The 17370-nt window shown below is 50.5% G+C and overlaps 1 protein-coding gene across 7 annotated transcripts in view; it reads left to right on the top strand.

Moving 5' to 3' along the window:
- Positions 1 to 8220: 8220 nt before the first annotated feature.
- The window catches only part of LOC310708758 (tyrosine-protein phosphatase non-receptor type substrate 1-like), a 118327-nt gene continuing 109177 nt past the window's right edge, over positions 8221 to 17370 (top strand). For 2 of the 7 annotated variants that reach the window (XM_083507537.1, XM_083507543.1), the window contains exons 1-2: positions 8647 to 8997; positions 9486 to 9576. In XM_083507537.1, the coding sequence (XP_083363663.1) occupies positions 9492 to 9576 (85 nt within the window). In that variant the 5' untranslated portion in view covers positions 8647 to 8997; positions 9486 to 9491. Of the gene's footprint in view, positions 8573 to 8646; positions 8998 to 9066; positions 9310 to 9485; positions 9577 to 17370 lie in introns of those variants that run through there. The other 5 variants (XM_083507540.1, XM_083507542.1, XM_083507539.1 and 2 more) reach the window with 5 other exon arrangements.

Here is a 17370-nt window from a genome sequence, read left to right on the forward strand (position 1 = left end):
CTTTGGGTATCAAACTTGGGACATGGATTCATAGAATCATAGAGTTGGAAGAGACCACAAGGGCCATTGAGTCCAACCCCCTGCCAAGCAGGAAACACCATCAGAGCACTCCTGACATATGGTTGTCAAGCCTCTGCTTAAAGACCTCCAAAGTAGGAGACTCCACCACACTCCTTGGCAGCAAATTCCACTGTCGAACAGCTCTTACTGTCAGGAAGTTCTTCCTAATGTTTAGGTGGAATCTTCTTTCTTGTAGTTTGGATCCATTGCTCCGTGTCCACTTCTCTGGAGCAGCAGAAAACAACCTTTCTCCCTCCTCTATGTGACATCCTTTTATATATTTGAACATGGCTATCATATCACCCCTTAACCACCTCTTCTCCAGGCTAAACATGCCCAGCTCCCTTAGCCGTTCCTCATAAGGCATCGTTTCCAGGCCTTTGACCATTTTGGTTGCCCTCCTCTGGACACGTTCCAGTTTGTCAGTGTCCTCCTTGAATTGTGGAGAGAAGGAATATCTGCTGCCTGGGGATTCAGCCTTGGTGCCATAACCAACTCTGGGTGAAGGACAGGGAGGGCAGCCATTCCTACCAAAAAAGCATCTTTGCACCAATAGGCTGGGGCTGGCCATGTGGTCTTCCTTAAAGGTAAAGGGACCCCTGACCATTAGGTCCAGTTGTGGCCGACTCTGGGGTTGCGGCGCTCATCTCGTTTTATTGTCCGAGGGAGCTGGCGTACAGCTTCCGGGTCATGTGGCCAGCATGACTAAGCCGCTTCTGGCCAACCAGAGCAGCACACAGAAATGCCGTTTACCTTCCCGCCGGAGCGGTACCTATTTATCTACTTGCACTTTGATGTGCTTTCGAACTGCTAGGTTGGCAGGAGCAGGGACCAAGCAATGGGAGCTCACCCCATCGTGGGGATTCGAACCACCGACCTTCTGATCGGCAAGTCCTAGGCTCTGTGGTTTAACCCACAGCGCCACCCCACCCCCTATAAAAGTTCCTGAGTTGGGCTAGTTGGTCTGAGCAGAAGTGATTTTCATCAATGTGCATTGCAGAGGTCTGTCTCTTGCCATATGGACCTAACAGGTCCCTATGGTTGTCATCAGAGGCCCTTTTCCAGCTGCCTCTTCCAAGGAAAGGGCAAAAGATGGCAACAAGAGAATGGTCCTTTTCCGTGGTAGCTACCAGATTTAGGAGTGCTCTGTGCAGGGAAACGTACCTGCTACCAATATTGTTAGCCTTCAGCCGCCAGGCAGAATTATTCCTGTTTGGAATAATTCAGAACCAGGTGCTTGGATCTTAGTTTAGTTATAATATGGTATTATTCTGGCCTTTTAGTGGGGTGGGATTTGTCCTTTGTGTCGATGGATGAACAGTTTCACTATTCTTGTTTCTGTCTCTGTTGTGGATTATAAATGTCTTGTAGGTTGTTCTGAATTGTACCACTTGCACTAACTGCTTTGAGGCTTTTTTTGTGTAAAAAGCAACGAACAAATATTATTGTAACAGCAAGTACCTTCAATGCGGGCTCTCTGCTGGATGGTGTTGCTGCAGCTGTTTTGAGTGGTAATGGATGGGGGAAATGGCTCTAGGCGATCTGCTTGTTGTGAGGTCCTTTTAGCTGCAGACGCTCTTCCTCCCATTTTGTTATAGAATCCTAGAACTGTAGAGGAATCTCAAATAAAGAGTCCATGGCACACGGGCATCCAACCTCCATTTAAAAACCTCCAGTGAAGGTCCAAGACCTTCCAAGGTTTTCTGTTCCACTGTCAGAAAGTTCACCCTAAAACATTTAGTTGGAACTTGATTCCATTGGTTCGGGTCCTACCCTCCAGAGCAGTAGAAAACAAGCTTGCACCCTCTTCCATGGGACAGCCCTTGTGGAATACACTCAGAGTCGAGAGTGGATTTCATGATCTTTATTCAGCTCATAGTGGTGAGGAGGAATGGAAGTTCCCCCAGAATGTCTGCTTTATATATATTATTTACACAATGGGCCCCAAGTGATTGGCTAATTCTAGGATTCTCCTGTAGGCCAATCAGGTTGTGGATTCACTTCCACCTGGAGCTGGAACGGGTGGCTCCTGTGGACCAATCAGACTGCTGCATTCTGAATCCTATTGTTCTAGGACCAAGCAGACTGCTGCATTATGAATCCTATTGTTCTAGGACCAATCAGACTGCTGCATTCTGGATCCTATTCAACTCAGTACATAACACCTTGTGATATTTGAAGATGGCTATGATATGTATGGAAGTGAGAGCTGGACCATAAAGAAGGCTAATCGCCGAAGAATTGATGCTTTTGAATTCTGGTGCTGGTGGAGTCTCCTGAGAGTCCCATGGACTGCAAGAAGATCAAACGTATCCATTCTTAAGGAAATCAGCCCTGAGTGCTCACTGGAAGGACAGATCCTGAAGCTGAGGCTCCAATACTTTGGCCACCTCATGAGAAGAGAGGACTCCCTGGAAAAGACCCTGATGCTGGGAAAGATGGAGGGCACAAGGAGAAGGGGATGACAGAGGATGAGATGGTTGGACAGTGTTCTCGAAGCTACCAGCATGAGTTTGACCAAACTGCAGGAGGCAGTGGAAGACTAGTCCATGGAGTCACGAAGAGTCGGACACGACTAAACAACAACATGATATCTTCTCTCCAGGCTAAACATACCCAACTTCCTCAACCCTTCCTCATAATGCTAGCAGTGGACCCTGTCGCCTTCTGCTGCTGCCTCTTCATTTTCCTGTCTGTGGCTTTCAGACTTGAGACTAAGGGGCCACCTGCTCAACGACTCTCATCATAACAACTCTCCCAATGAGGAACATCTTGAGAAAACTCGGGGGGGCTGGAGGGCTTTCTAAGAGGCACACACAGCAGCCCCATCTAGCACAAACCAAAGGGATGTTGTGAAATGTGCCGCTAGATCCAAGTGGGATGTATGCAGGCTTCGTTACAGGGTTTCCTAGGTCCCGGAAGTAGATTTACGTGAGTGGGGTATCATGACAGTGGACAAAGCTGTAGGGTGGCTTTTGAATAAATGTGTTTAAAATAAAACTTTAAAGGAAGAAGAGGTGCACTGTTGGGTCAGGCAAAAGTCCAGCTGGTTTCCCATCAGCTAAACCAACGCCTCTGCAAAGACTGCAGGCAGTGGTTCTGAGCGGTGGACTCGTAATCTGGTGTACTGGGTTCGTGTCTCCGCTCCTCCACATGCAGCTGCTGGGTGACCTTGGACTAGTCACACTTCTCTGAAGTCTCTCAGCCTCACTCACCTCACAGAGTGTTTGTTGTGGGGGACGAAGGGAAAGAAGAATGTTAGCTGCTTTGAAACTCCTTAAAGGGAGTGAAAGGCGGGATATCAAATCCAAACGCTTCTTCATCATCATCGCCTGTGAATTTGTCTAAGCCTCCTTAAAAGCCATTCAGGTTGGGGGCCACCACTGGGTTTTGTGCGAGCAAATTCCATAGTTACAGCTCTGTGCTTTGGGGAGAACTTCGTTCTGCCTGGCCCAAATTGTCCAACACTCAGCTTCATTGGACAGCTCCCAAATTCCAGTGTCTTGCTTGATGGAATGATGGTCTGATGCACCTGGACTTTCACATTTGAACACAAGGAGCGGAGTGCAGTGGCGTAGCGTGGGTTGTCAGCACCCGGGGCAAGGCAAGTAATTTGCGCCCCCTAACCCGTGGATTTGCGCCCCCGAACCCTAACCCCCAGATGTTGCGCCCGGTGCGGCCGGCCCACCCTGCACCCCCCACGCTACGCCACTGGCGGGGTGTTTGCTGAATCGGCCCCGTGGCCCATGCAGTCCGATATCCTGTTCTTGTGTTGGCAAACCACATTCCCCAGTGGGACACCACCCACAGACTTCTCAAGAGAGAAGTGTCTGAAAGTGGTTTCTCAAAAGATTTTTTTAAATAAAAAAAACCAACCCACTGGCAAGAAAGGGAAGGGGAAGCAGCTGAGGGGAAATGAGGGTAGCTCAGGCAGCCAGTGGTGGAGTGGCTGAGGGTGAACAAACTGAACTTGAATCCTGAAAAGATGAAGGTCTTGTGGGTGGGTGGTTCCTGTATCTTGGAGACAGGTCAACTGCCTGTTCTGGAAGGGGTTGAACTCTCCTCTGGTGGAGCAGCCATGCTGTTTGGAGGGTACATCATTTCTATCACTAGAGGCGCAAGTGGTCTCGGTCCAGTATACCTGAAGGAGCGTCTCCACCCCCATCGTTCTACCCGGACACTGAGGTCCAGCACCGAGGGCCTTCTGGCGGTTCCCTCGCTGCAAGAAGCCAGGTTACAGGGAACCAGGCAGAGGGCCTTCTCAGTAGTGGCACCCGCCCTGTGGAATGCCCTTCCACCCGATGTCAAAGAGGAAAACTTTAGAAGACATCCGAAGGCAGCCCTGTTTAGGGAAGCTTTTAATGTTTGACGGACTATTGTATTTTAATATTCTTTTGGAAGCTGCCCAGAGTGGCTGGGAAAACCCAGCCACATGGGCTGGATATTATTATTATTATTATTATTATTAATAATAATAATATAATAATAAATAAATAAATAAATAAATAAATTTGTTTTGTAGCCAGGAGTGCCTTTTTACCAGCTCCAAGTACAGTGGTGCCCCGCAAGACGAATGCCTCGTAAGACAGAAAACTCGCTAGACGAAAGAGTTTTCCGTTTTGGAGGTGCTTCGCAAAACGAATCTCCTATGGGCTTGCTTCGCAAGACGAAAATGTCTTGCGAGTTCCTGTGGGGTTTTTTCCCTCCCCCCTTTTTCTAAGCCGCTAAGCCGCTAAAAGCCGCTAATAGCGCGAATCCGCGAATCCGTCAATGGGCTTGCTTCGCAAGACGAAAAAACCGCTAGACGAAGAGAATCACAGAACGGATTCTTTTCATCTTGCGAGGCACCACTGTAGTACACTAGAGGTGACCATTCCTGGACCATGACAGCCTGACCACAGTGGCTCATGGATTGGCAACCCCAAGGCTTGATTACTGTTCCATGCTTTATACGGGGCTGCCCTTGTATCTGGTCCAGAAGCTTCGACTAGCGCAGAATGCAGCAGCCAGGTGGCTCACAGGATCAGATTCCTGGCAACGTGTTACTCTGGACTGTCTGATCCATTGTACTCCACCTCAATCCCTGGGTAGTTCCACTTCTGGTAGTTCCCCCTGTGGCTCAGTGGGCCATCACCAGGGACGAAGCTCTTGGTCCAACATGACCTGCCCTGTGGAATTCCCTGCCAGTAGAGCATTTCAGCACAAACTGCCCCTCCCTTCCCTCTGACAGTGTCTGAAAACTATATTGTTTAGGCCTTTGCAACATGAATTTTCTCTTTGTAGCCATTTGGCGTTTATTGATGTTTTTACGAATGCTTTCTGCTGTTTTTATTCTTTCATGTTGCACAGTGCCTTGATATATATATTGTTTTGAAAGTGTAAATATGTAAATGCATAAATCTAGGTCAGTATTTTTACACTAACTGGCAGCGGCTCTCAGACAAGGAGCCTAACAGGAGATGCTGGGGATCAAATCTGGGGTTCCCTGCTGCTGCTTTGAAGCAGAGTGTCTCCACGAAGGAGGTTGGAGAGACCCACCAAGGGCCACTGACCTCCTTTGACTACTAGCTCTGTGCCTGGGGCAGAAGGAAGTGGGGGGGGGGGACACCGGCTGACGGGAGGAAGTGATGTCAAAAATGAAAGTTGCAGGCCCCTAAGCTGCTGAACGAAGTCTTGTGGGCAGAGCACAGGAGCAGAGATGTTTGATGGCATGCAGCCTTGGAAGCCATTGTTGTTGTTTAGTCGTTTAGTTGTGTGATCCCCTGGACCAGAGCATGCCAGGCACTTCTGTCTTCCACTGCCTTCTGCAGTTTGGTCAAACTCATGCTGGTAGCTTCGAGAACACTGTCCAGCCATCTTGTTCTCTGTCGTCTCCTTCTCCCAACATCAGGGTCTTTTCCAGGGAGTCTTCTCTTCTCGTGAGGTGCCAAAGTATTGGAGCCTCAGCTTCGGGATCTGTCCTTCCAGTGAGCACTCAGGGCTGATTTCCTTCAGAATGGATCAGTTTGATCTTCTTGCAGTCCATGGGACTCTCAAGAGTCTCCTCCATCACCAAAATTAATGCCATAGGATGCTTCAAAAACCCATCGCTCTGATCTTGGAAGGCGACGGAGACGTAAATTTGTACACTAAACTGCATAAAGGAGCAGATTCATGTATGCAAGGAAGGGGCAAACATGTATGGCCTAGCACTGCTTGTTGTGGGGACAGGGAGATGGTGCAAGGGCTGTGAATTTGGGGGGAGGCAGCTTTTCAGAGACAGGTGACTGGGAACCGTGGGGTACAGAACTTAGAGGTTTTGGTCTGATCCACTAGGGCTCCTTTTATATTACTCTTGCAATAAAAATAGGTGTCTGAGGAAAAGGTTAGGAGAGCCCACTGCCTGGGTCCTTAAATATAAAGTCCATTCGGTCCAGTCACGGATGACTCTGGGGTTCCAGCGCTCATCTCGCTTTATTGGCTGAGGGAGCCGGCGTACAGCTTCCGAGTCATGTAGCCAGCATGACTAAGCCACTTCTGGCAAACAAGAGCAGCGCACGGAAACGCCATTTACCTTCCCGCCAGAGTGGTACCTATTTATCTACTTGCACTTTGATTTGCTTTCAAACTGCTAGGTTGGCAGGAGCAGGGACTGAGCAACGGGAGCTCACCCCGTCGCGGGGATTTGAACCGCCGGCCTTCTGATCAGCAAGCCCTGACGATTTATTCACTGGGAACCAAATTCCAAAAGTTGCATTTATTTGCTTTAAAGAAACACGCTACTTGGGCTTTTGAATTTATTCTTGGACCTGTGGTTCCTGATTCTCTATTGAAACCAGGGTGGGGGGGAGGAGATTAAAGATGTTGGTCAGGTCAGCCTGGACAGTTTGGTCTCCACCCCCTCATCCTTCTCCAAGACGCATGAGGGTCTGGCTGCAGTTGCTTCTTTCCTATATTCTGTACATGCTCAGGAGCACTCTCCTCCCCAACCCCCGTTTCAAAGTCTGAAGCTTAGCATCTAAAGCAGATGCCTAAAAGTTTAACTCGGTACTTGCGGGGAGAGAGGCACTGTGCTATGAAGACTATGGGTGTGGTGTTCAGCTACATTTTACTGAAATGAATGAGAATGGCTTAATGGGGTCCCTTCATTTCCATAGGTCTCCTCTGTGCAGTTGAATACCACCCTATGCCAGACACAGGCTCATAGCTGTCAACTTTCCCCTTTTCTTGCGAGGAATCCTATTCAGAATAAGGGAATTTCCCTTTTAAAAAAATGGAAAAGTTGGCAGCTATGCAGGCTGTGCAGTCATACCAGGCTGCCTTACCTTAGCTAAAAAGAGATGATACGCATTTTGAGAACAGAAGCACAGATCCATTCCCCAGCACTTTGCAGCAGAAAGGAGCCTAGATAGGAGGGCTGGTGGAGAGTTTTCCCTGCCTAAATCCTTGGGAGGCCCCTCCCTCAGCGCAGTAGTAGACCCTACTAAGCTAGAGAGGTTTGGTTCAGGACCCTATCTTCAAAGGTAGCTCCGTCTCTTCTTGTTCAGGAATAAATATCTATTAGCCCCTCTCTCCTCCTCCTCCCTGGAATGAAATCCTTCCTGATTTCTGTGCTTCCTGTTTATTTCCTGCCACCATCATCAGCTCACCTCCTTCCTGCATCCCTTGTCTGACAGTCCCATCCTAATTCCCCGGGCAGGCTTTCCATTCATTTCACTGAAGCTTTTATCAGCTTTCTCTCTCTCTCGTATTTTCCTTGGGGAAGAGTTGGAGTGGTAGCTGGGAATGCAAGAGGAGCAGGGCGGGGGGGGTGTAGGTTGGTGGGGGAGAGGAGAGAGAGTTCGCAGACGGAAGCACTTTGCAGAAGCCAGACTTTGTGCAACAGGGAGTCTCCAATTCTCCCCCTGACCCCTCCCTCCCTCCCGGTCTCATTCTCAGCCTTCTTTTGAAAGCCTGGGGAGAAGAACCCAGGAGTGTTTTTCAGGAGACAAAGCTGCTTTCCTTTGCAAAGGGAAGGGCAAGCGAAAGGGAGGCAGGGGAGGAAGCCTCTGAATTCTCCCAGCCCACCTTAAGAAAAACAATGTGTGGCTGATTCCAGGCAGGCAGGGGTGACCTTACAAAACACAAAAAAGCAAGTTGGCTTGGAGCGAGGCAGGCAGGCAGTCGTAGTGGTACAGCCTCCCTTGTGCTCTTTCTACTCCCCTCCAGCCTTTTCTTCCGATCGCCTCTGTCCAGCTTGCTTTGTGAAAAGCTAGCTGGGGGGGGGGGGAGAACTAGGACTGCGTGGAGCCGTTCCCAAAAAGCTGGCTTGCCTGCTAGAGAGAGAGAGAGAGAGACGGGGGGGGAGGAGAGACGACTCTTTCTTTTCTCCTGAACTGGTACATTGTTGAAAAAAACAGAGCCCCATCAATGCTAGGCAACGGGAGGAGGGTGGGATGTCTCTGAACCACCAACAGCAGAGAGCAAGAAGGCGCTGCAGAGAGACACAAGCAGACTGACAAGCGCAGCTAGGCAGGGTCCAAGGGCTGCAAAGGTGACACAGAAGAGCCCACCTCCCTTGTGTCCGCGGGGGGGGGGTCTCCCTTCTCCCCTTTTCCTGCAGTCTCCTCCTGGCATTGCTGCTTGGGGAGGCGTGCAAACCCCAGCCCCGTTCCGAGGAAGTGTTTTTCCTCTGCAAAAAAAGGGAAAAAAACATCTCCCCTTCTTCTGGTTTCTTGTGACTCTTAAGGTTTCCTAGTGCGACTGGTGGAAAGGCCTGGAAGAGGAGGAGGAGGAGGAGGAGGAGGAACAGGGAAGGGAGGGGGCACCCCAGCAGCCTTGGCATGTGACTGCCTGCCTGAGCAAAAAGTGGCGATTTTTTTTTCCGCCGGTCCCGGGGCGAGCGAGGAGCGAATTCTCGAGGTGCGCGCGTGTGTCTGCGTGTCTGGGGCGCTGCGCGCTGCAGCGGATGCTGGCCAGGTGAGTCTGTGCCCGGCTGCGTGGCTGTGTTTGCGTACGTGCTTTGCTAGGCACCCGGGAAAGGATGTTGTTGCACAGTCCCCCCCCCCATGCGCCTTCCTCCCGTCTCCCTGCCGCTTTCCTCGCCGCTGCCCCGATGTCCTCTCTGTAAAATATTAATCTCCCTTTAACCGTTTTTAGCTGGGGATGTTTCAGGAGGAAGGAGATGGAGGGGGGGCAGAGAACTCCTGATTTCGTCGGCTCTGGAAAATAGGTTGGGTTTGGGCTCTCCCCCACCCCCACCCTGCCGATGTCTGTAGACGAGGAAGTAAGGTTGGTTTCCTCATTTTGGGGATGGAGTGATGCGGGGGTTTGTTTTCTTCATCTTCCTTGGCTTCGTCTGCCCTTCTCTCAAAGAGAGAGAGCGACACAGAGAGAAAGCCGCTAGAAGCACCCTCTGATTTCCTCTTCATGAAACTCTTTTTCTTTTTTTCCCTTCTTCCCTCCAGTAGCAAATGACCATGGACGCTCCCGGGCTTTTTTCCAGAGGTTTGCTGACCTGTCTCCTGCTTCCCCTGCTGCTGTTCTGTAGCTGGTCAGGTAAGAAGAGCTTGTTTCCTTTTCCATCCAGAGCATCTTCTGCTAAAGGACATGTCTGGGTTTTGACTTTGATCTGTTCGCCTCCCCCCCCCCCCTCTTCTCCTTGCAAAAACCAGTTGTCTGGTCTTGGCATTGTCTTTGGTTGTCGCAGCTCCTCAACAGAGCAAAAGGACGGATTTGTGTTTTTGTTATTATTTGGCTTAAGGGAGCATTTGCAGGGCTGATGAGTTGGTTAGGGAAAAGACCTTGATCCCTCTCCTTCCTTGCAAGATCCCCCTCCCCCACTTCAAACACCACCTACGTACGGTTTCTATCTACGGTTGTGCCAGGGCACGCTCAGGAAATGTTCCCTAAAAAGCCGGAGCTATGCAAAGGCTTCCGAATGATATAATGTTGAGCTCGGTTCGTGAAGGTGGTGGTACTGTTGCAGGAGGCGCTGAGTCCGCCTGGCATTTGGCTGGCATGCACAATGAGGCGCCTGAGGAGAGGAGAGCTTCGGAGATTAGATGGGCATCTTGTGACTTCACTGCCTTGTCTGCTTGCGGAGTGAGGAGGTTGTGCTGCTGGTGATGTGATTTAGCACTTGTGTTGCTTTTTAAAGACTCGAAAGCACCTGCCGTCTCCTTACAACAGCCCTATAAGGCAGGGCAGCATTGTCCCAGTGTGGTTTATGTGGACTGTGTTTAGCAACGTGTGTGTGTGTGTGTGTGTGTGTGTGTGTGTGTGCATTTGTGCAAACAGTTCTACCTTTATAAATCCCTGAACTGCTCAGGTCTTTCATACTTCGAGAGATCACCTCTTATGTTTGCTGCAAACTTGGGTTCGCTGGCAATGCCCTCTCTGGAATGTGGCTTGACCTATTGCCAAAGGCAGAAGATGTTCCAGTGGTTTTGCCTTTGCTAAACCTCTTTTTCACCAGAGGGTCACCAAAGTCTGGGCTCGGGGGCATCTTTCTGGAGGCTGTGGGCAACTTGTCTGCTCCAGCAGGCGTTGAGTGATGGAGACAGCAGGAGCTCTGCGTGTTCGTGTATCTTTATCCCATTTATATTATTGACTTGCTGGCTGTTTTACCTGAAGGGATGGAAACTGTACGTTGCAAGGCACTGCTTCTCAGCTCGAACAGCTCTCTTTTGCTCTAGGAACCGTTCCTTGAAGTCCGTTGCTCTTCCCATTTTACAGATGGACGCTGCTAGGTTGGAAAGGGTGTGTCGCGAACGCCCCACAGCCACCACCACCCTGGAATTATGTATTCTCAGCCGAGCTGCCTTAGATCCTGACCTGCCATTATTTTGGGGGCAACACTGTATAATGCCAACAGCACACCCCTTTTTAGGTTTTGATTCTTAGAAAGAGATAGTTGCAAAATACAGCCCTGCACCTTGAAGATGACCTCCAGCTCTTCTAGGAGAATCAAAATGCATTTGTGCCTGCTATCAAAACCTCTCTCCAAGTCTCAGCCTCTCATCCTTACAATGGGAATACTGGCCTGGCTTTGATGTGGCACTTGTAATGGCAGGTTAATTGGAGAGCTGGCTAGGATCCAGCTGGCTGTGTACTGCAACAATTGCCCGAAGGCAAGAGGATATCCTATACAGCCCCAGCATGTCCTTGCCCAACCTTTTTCTTGGAAAGTTTTCAAAAAGGAGGTTCTGCTGCCTCCCTGGCTTCCTGATAGGTGCCCATCCATCCTTCGCTAATTGCCATCGTAGGCAGCTTCATTCTGTGGCTTTAATGCTGCTTAAAAGTTACGTTTTTGGTTAAACTGTAGGGAGGGAGAGAATATATAGAGACTTGCCTTATATGAAGATCATAGGTCCTTAGCCTGCAGTATGGCAAGGCTGGTAGAGCAGAAGACTCTTAATGCCAGGGTTGTGGGTTTAAGCCCTGGCACAAAAGGATTCCTGTATTGTAGGGGGTTGGACTAGATGACCCTTGGAACCCCTTCCAACTCGACAGTTCTGTGATTCTATGAAGCTCAGTGGCCTCTGGACTAACCAGCAGCCTCTTTCCAGGGTTTCAGACAAGAGACATTCCCAGCCCTAACTGCAGATGCCAAGGATCAAGACTGTTGTCCTTTGCATGCAAAGCAGATGCTATACTGCCGAACCAAGGCCCTATGCAAACAGAGAAAGCAGCTTATGCAGAACGCTGCTTCATGTAGCTCACTCAGTACGATCTGCACTCTTCAGGGTTTCAGGCAGGAGCCATTCCCGGCCCTACCTGGAGATGCCTGAAACCAAATATGAGACCGTCTGCTTGCGGATCTTCAAGTGCAAAGACAGCACTGCGAATGACTGTTCCTGCAGGAAATGTGTGTGCTTCAGCCAGTGTTTTCCACAGGACCCTCGGAAGCAGCGTATGACTGTAGCCCGGCTGTGCATGTTTTCTGGGAAGCTTATTGAGGCAGCGTTCCCAAATGGGTGCTAAGTGCTAGGCTCTCTTTTGTGACTTCCACGGCACAGCCGAGCAAACAATGGTAACCTGTAACGCAGAAAAGAGTTGGCATGTACGGTGAATGCACACAGCCTTTGCACACCCATGTACGTGAGAATTCAGACAGAGGTGGGGGTTCCCAGCTGCACTAATCTGCCCAGCCGCTTAAACATGTGAGTGTGTGTCATGAATGATGTCCACACTTCATAAGTATCCTGCATTGTAATGTGTGAGAACAATGCTGTGCATTTATTCGCACTTCTAACTCCCCAAACTGTTTGTTGTTCCAAAATCCTAATCCCTTTTATTAGACCAGGCATCCCCAAACTTGGGCCTCCAGATCAGGCACAGGCAAACTTGGCCCTCCAGATGTTTTGGGACTACAACTCCCATGATCCCTAGCTAACAGGACCAGTGGTCAGGGATGATGTGAACTGTAGTCCCCAAACATCTGGAGGCCTGAGTTTGCCTATTACTGCTCCAGATGTTTTGGGACTACAATTCCCATCATCCCTGACCACCAGTCCTGTTAGCTAGGGATGATGGGAGTTGTAGTCCCAAAACATCTGGAGGGCCGAGTTTGGGGGTGCCTGTATTAAACCAACCATGCTGTGAATGTTTTTGGTTGTCCTGATGGAAAGCAGTGGCCTAATAAATATTTTGGACTTTTCATATCATCCAGCAAAGCTGCTGTTTTACACCTTTTTCCTACACCTTCTCATTGTCAGCAGCAACCTGACAAGGGCAGCATAATGTGGGGAGGAGGCCATGGAAGAGGGGCTTGCTTAACCCTCCCCTCTCCCCTTGGCGAATTCATAGCTGAGGTGATTCATAAGAAGTGCTTGGCTGCAGGATCAGGCCAAAGGCCATCTGGTGCAATGTGGACATCCCATGAAGCTGAGTGTTGGTGGATCAAAGGAAGTCCTTCTTCAGGCAGTGTGTGGTTAATCTCTGGAACTCCCTGCCACAGGAGGCAACGCTGGCCACCAACCTAGGTGGCTTTTAAAGAGGACTGAGCCAATTCATGGAGGAGGCACTCTGCTCTGCCTCCACAGCTGGAGCAGCGATGCTTCTGAATACCATTTGCTGGAAACGACAGGAGGGGAGAGTCGTTCTGGTGCCCGGATCCTTCCTGCGGGTTTCCCATAATGGGCATCTGTTTGGCCACTGTGGGACCAGAATCATTGCACTAGGGCAGGGGTAGGCAACCTAAGGCCTGAGGGCCGGATGCAGCCCAATCGCCTTCTCAATCCGGCCCCTGGATGGTCCGGGAATCAGCATGTTTTTACATGAGTGGAATGTGTCCTTTTATTTAAAATGCATCTCTGGGTTATTTGTGGGGCATAGGAATTCATTCATTATTATTTTTTCCCAAACTATAGTCCGGCCCACCACATGGTCTGAGGGACAGTGGACCAGCCCACGACTGAGAAAAGGTTGCTGACCCCTGGACTAGGGGGACTAGGCAAGCCCCCTAAATGTTCCCTTGGTGTCTCCAAACCCCAGGAAGCTCCTGTCTGGCTCAGGGAGGGAAGTGTGATGCTCTGATGGGTCCAGGAGCTCTCCTGCCACCTTCCCAAAGCCTGGGAAGCTTTGGCCTGGCTTACGGAGGAAGACAAGATGCTCACAGACATGATGTGAGCACACCGTGACGTCAAACACCCCCCCATCACTCTTCCAAGCTGGTGCCTCTGACCCTAATTGTTTCTCCTTTCAAAAATTTCATCATATGCCCCTGGACCCGATGGGTCATTGGCCTGACTCACCAGGCTCTTGCTATGTTCTTATGCCCAGCGGCTGAGCAGATGCCTGTGGCAAGGCCGTAAGCAGGACCCAAGTTCAACAGCTCCCTCCATCACCCTATGCCAGCCTTTGCCAGCCTAAATGCCCTGCAGATCTTTTGTGCCCACAACCTGGGACTCTAAGGTGTTGCAGCTCAAAGCATCTGCCTGGCACCCAGTTGATGAAGGGCTGATCTGCTCTCCGGCCTGCGCGGAGCCTGGAGAGAGTCGCTCTTGCTTTTCTCTCTTTCCTTCCGCCTCCTCCGTGACAGCCGCCCCTCCCCATCCCTTCCACGTCGCCACAAACTGTCAACATAATTTCTTTAATCTAGTCTCTCCGTCGGCTAAGCGCATCCACAGGCGTTCCTTGTATGATTTGCTCCATCATCCCCTCTGATTTACTCACACACGCGTGTAAGCGACTCCCAGCCCAGTGTGCGAGAACTGGCTCAGTTGTAAAGGGAAGCTCTGTGGGTGGGGCAAGGCTGAATCTCGCCCCCTCACCCTTTGCCAGGCATCCAGTCACCAACTGATGCTGTGGCAAAGGATGAGCATGTGGAATCAGCTTGTGGTTCATTCCCCCCTCACTCCGCAATTCTTGTCATTGCTGGCAACCGTATGTTTCGTGGGCCTCCAGGGGTGAAGTCAACCCCCTGCGTTGACAGCACAAAAGTGACCTCTCCGGGCCACAAGCCTGGGCAGTGTGGATGGAGCTTCTGGGCTGCCTGGGGAAAAGGCACGGTACAAATAAGTATAACGATGACCCTAATTACAGAGCTAAGGAGTAAATTCTACACAAACCCAGAGCAGAGTCCCTAAGGCAGTTGGAGGGAGCCTTCTATGCCTCCTTCTGGGGGCAGGCGGGTGTGGGGGACTCCCTGGTCCTGAATGGGGTAACTGTGCCCCTGAAGGACCAGGTGTGCAGCCTAGGAGTCATTTTGGACTCACAGCTGTCCATGGAGGCGCAGGTCAATTCTGTGTCCAGGGCAGCTTTTTACCAGCTCCATCTGGTACGCAGGATGAGACCTTACCTGCCCGCGGACCGCCTTGCCAGAGTGGTGCATGCTCTGGTTATCTCCCGCTTGGACTACTGCAATGCGCTCTACGTGGGGCTACCTTTGAAGGTGACCCGGAAACTGCAATTAATCCAGAATGCAGCAGCCAGACTGGTGACTGGGAGTGGCTGCTGTGACCACATAACACCAGTCCTGAGGGATCTGCATTGGCTCCCAGTACGTTTCCGAGCACTATTCAAAATGTTGGTACTGACCTTTAAAGCCCTAAACAGCCTCGGTCCTGTATATCTGAAGGAGCGTCTCCACCCCCATTGTTCAGCCCAGACACTGGGGTCCACCACCGAGGGCCTTCTGGCAGTTCCCTCGCTGCGAGAAGCCAAGTTACAGGGAACCAGACACAGAGGGCCTTCTCGGTAGTGGCGCCCGCCCTGTGGAATGCCCTCCCTTCAGATGTGAAGGAAATAAGCAGCTATCCTATCTTTAAAAGACATCTGAAGGCAGCCCTGTTTAAGGAAGTTTTTAATATTTAATGCTGTATTTTTAACACTCGATTGGGAGCCGCCCAGAGTGGCTGGGGAGACTCAGTCAGATGGGCGGGGTATATATAAATTATTATTATTATTATTATTATTATTATTATTATTATTATTATTATTATTATTCTGGCAACTGCTGCAGCCAAGCTGGTGCCAAACCGATTGCTCTGCTTGCCTTTGGACCACATTAGCCAGGCTGAGAAGGTGGGCATGTTGTCACCTGGGCAGCCCAGGACCTCCAGACACACCACCCAGGCTTGCACCCCGGAGAGGTGATGTTGCTGCCGCTAACCCAGGGGTTTGACTTCACCCTTGGAGGCGCACTCCATTGTCTGTCGAGACAGATGGATGCCAACAGGATCCTGGCAGGTTTACCAGACTCTAGTGCGGCTTCTAGAACAGGCTTCCTCAACCTCGGCCCTCCAGATGTTTTGGGACTACAACTCCCATGATCCCTAGCTAGCAGGACTGGTGGTCAGGGGTGATGGGAATTGTAGTCCCAAAACATTTGGAGCAGGCATAAGCAAACTCGGCCCTCCAGATGTTTTGGGACTACGGTTCACATCATCCCTGACCACTGGTCCTGTTAGCTAGGGATCATGGGAGTTGTAGTCTCAAAACATCTGGAGGGCCGAGGTTGAGGAAGCCTGTTCTAGAAGCCGCACCCCTTGCAGCTCTAGGAGGCAAGGCCTAGCCACCCTTCAGATTTCCCCCAAGAACGCATTGCATGGAACTAAAAATGTGGCTAAACCCACAGCAGAGGCAGCAGCTGAAGGATTCTGAGCTGGCCCTGAAAACACCAAGCAGAGAAAGGGTTAAGCACCCTTTCCCTTCTAGCCGTAAATAGTGCCAACACCCTCCCAGTGATGCTTCATTTTGGACCCTTCCCAGAGTGACGAATTGTTTAGGACTAGGAAATGAGATAAATAATAATAATAATAATAATAATAATAATAATAATAATAATAATTTATTATTTATACCCCGCCCATCTGGCTGGGCCTCCCCAGCCACTCTGGGCAGCTTCCATAGAAACCAAAAATACAGTAAAATATCACACGTTAAAAACTTCCCTGAACAGGGCTGCCTTAAGATGTCTTCTGAATGTCAGGTAGTTATTTATCGCTTTGACATCTGCTGGAAGGGCGTTCCACGGGGCGGGTGCCACTACCGAGAAGGCCCTCTGCCTGGTTCCCTGTAGCTTTGCTTCTCGCAATGAGGGAACCGCCAGAAGGCCCTCAGAGCTGGACCTCAGCGTCCGGGCTGAACGATGGGGGGAGGGGGAGACGCTCCTTCAGGTATACAGGACCGAGGCCGTTTAGGGTTTTAAAGGTCAGCACCAACACTTTGAATTGTGCTCGGAAGCGTACTGGGAGCCAATGTAGGTCTTTCAAGACCGGTGTTATATGGTCTCGGCGGCCGCCCCCAGTCACCAGTCTAGCTGCCGCATGAGGATTCAGTTCCCTATTTGGCCCATGAAGCTCACTGAGTGGCCTCTGGCCAGCTGCTTCCCCTTAGCCGACCTCGCAAGGTTGTTGTGAGGAATAACTGAGATGGGGGGAAGAAGCATTTATTTCTTTAGCGTGTTTATCTCTTGCCTTTCTGCCAAGCCACCATTTACTTTGAGCTCCTTGGAGGAAAAGGTGAGATATAAATGCAATCAATAGAAGGCTTGCCTGGGTTTAAAAACATGTCTGTGTGAAAAGCAAGTCGCTTCCCATCATTTCATGTTGTTGATTTGGGGCAGCGCCTTCTCTGAGGTGCAGAGCAGGTTAGCATGAGTGACCTGGTGTACCTGTGTCAGAGTAGTACCATTTCAGACCGGGAAGGAGGAAAGGTTAGTAAAGCAGAATGTTCCCCCCGAATCAGGTGTTTCCCCCGAATCAGGTTATGTAGCATTTTCCCTGGTCGGTTTGCAGGCAGTGGCGTAGCGTGGGGGGTGCAGGGGGGGCTGGCCGCACCGGGCGTAACATCTGGGGCGGGCGCACTCGCACTCGCAGCTCTAAAATCCACAGGTTAGGGGGCGCA

This window comes from Podarcis liolepis, assembly GCF_965112155.1.
Source record: "Podarcis liolepis genome assembly, chromosome: 6".
Classification (NCBI taxonomy): Eukaryota; Metazoa; Chordata; class Lepidosauria; order Squamata; family Lacertidae; genus Podarcis; species Podarcis liolepis.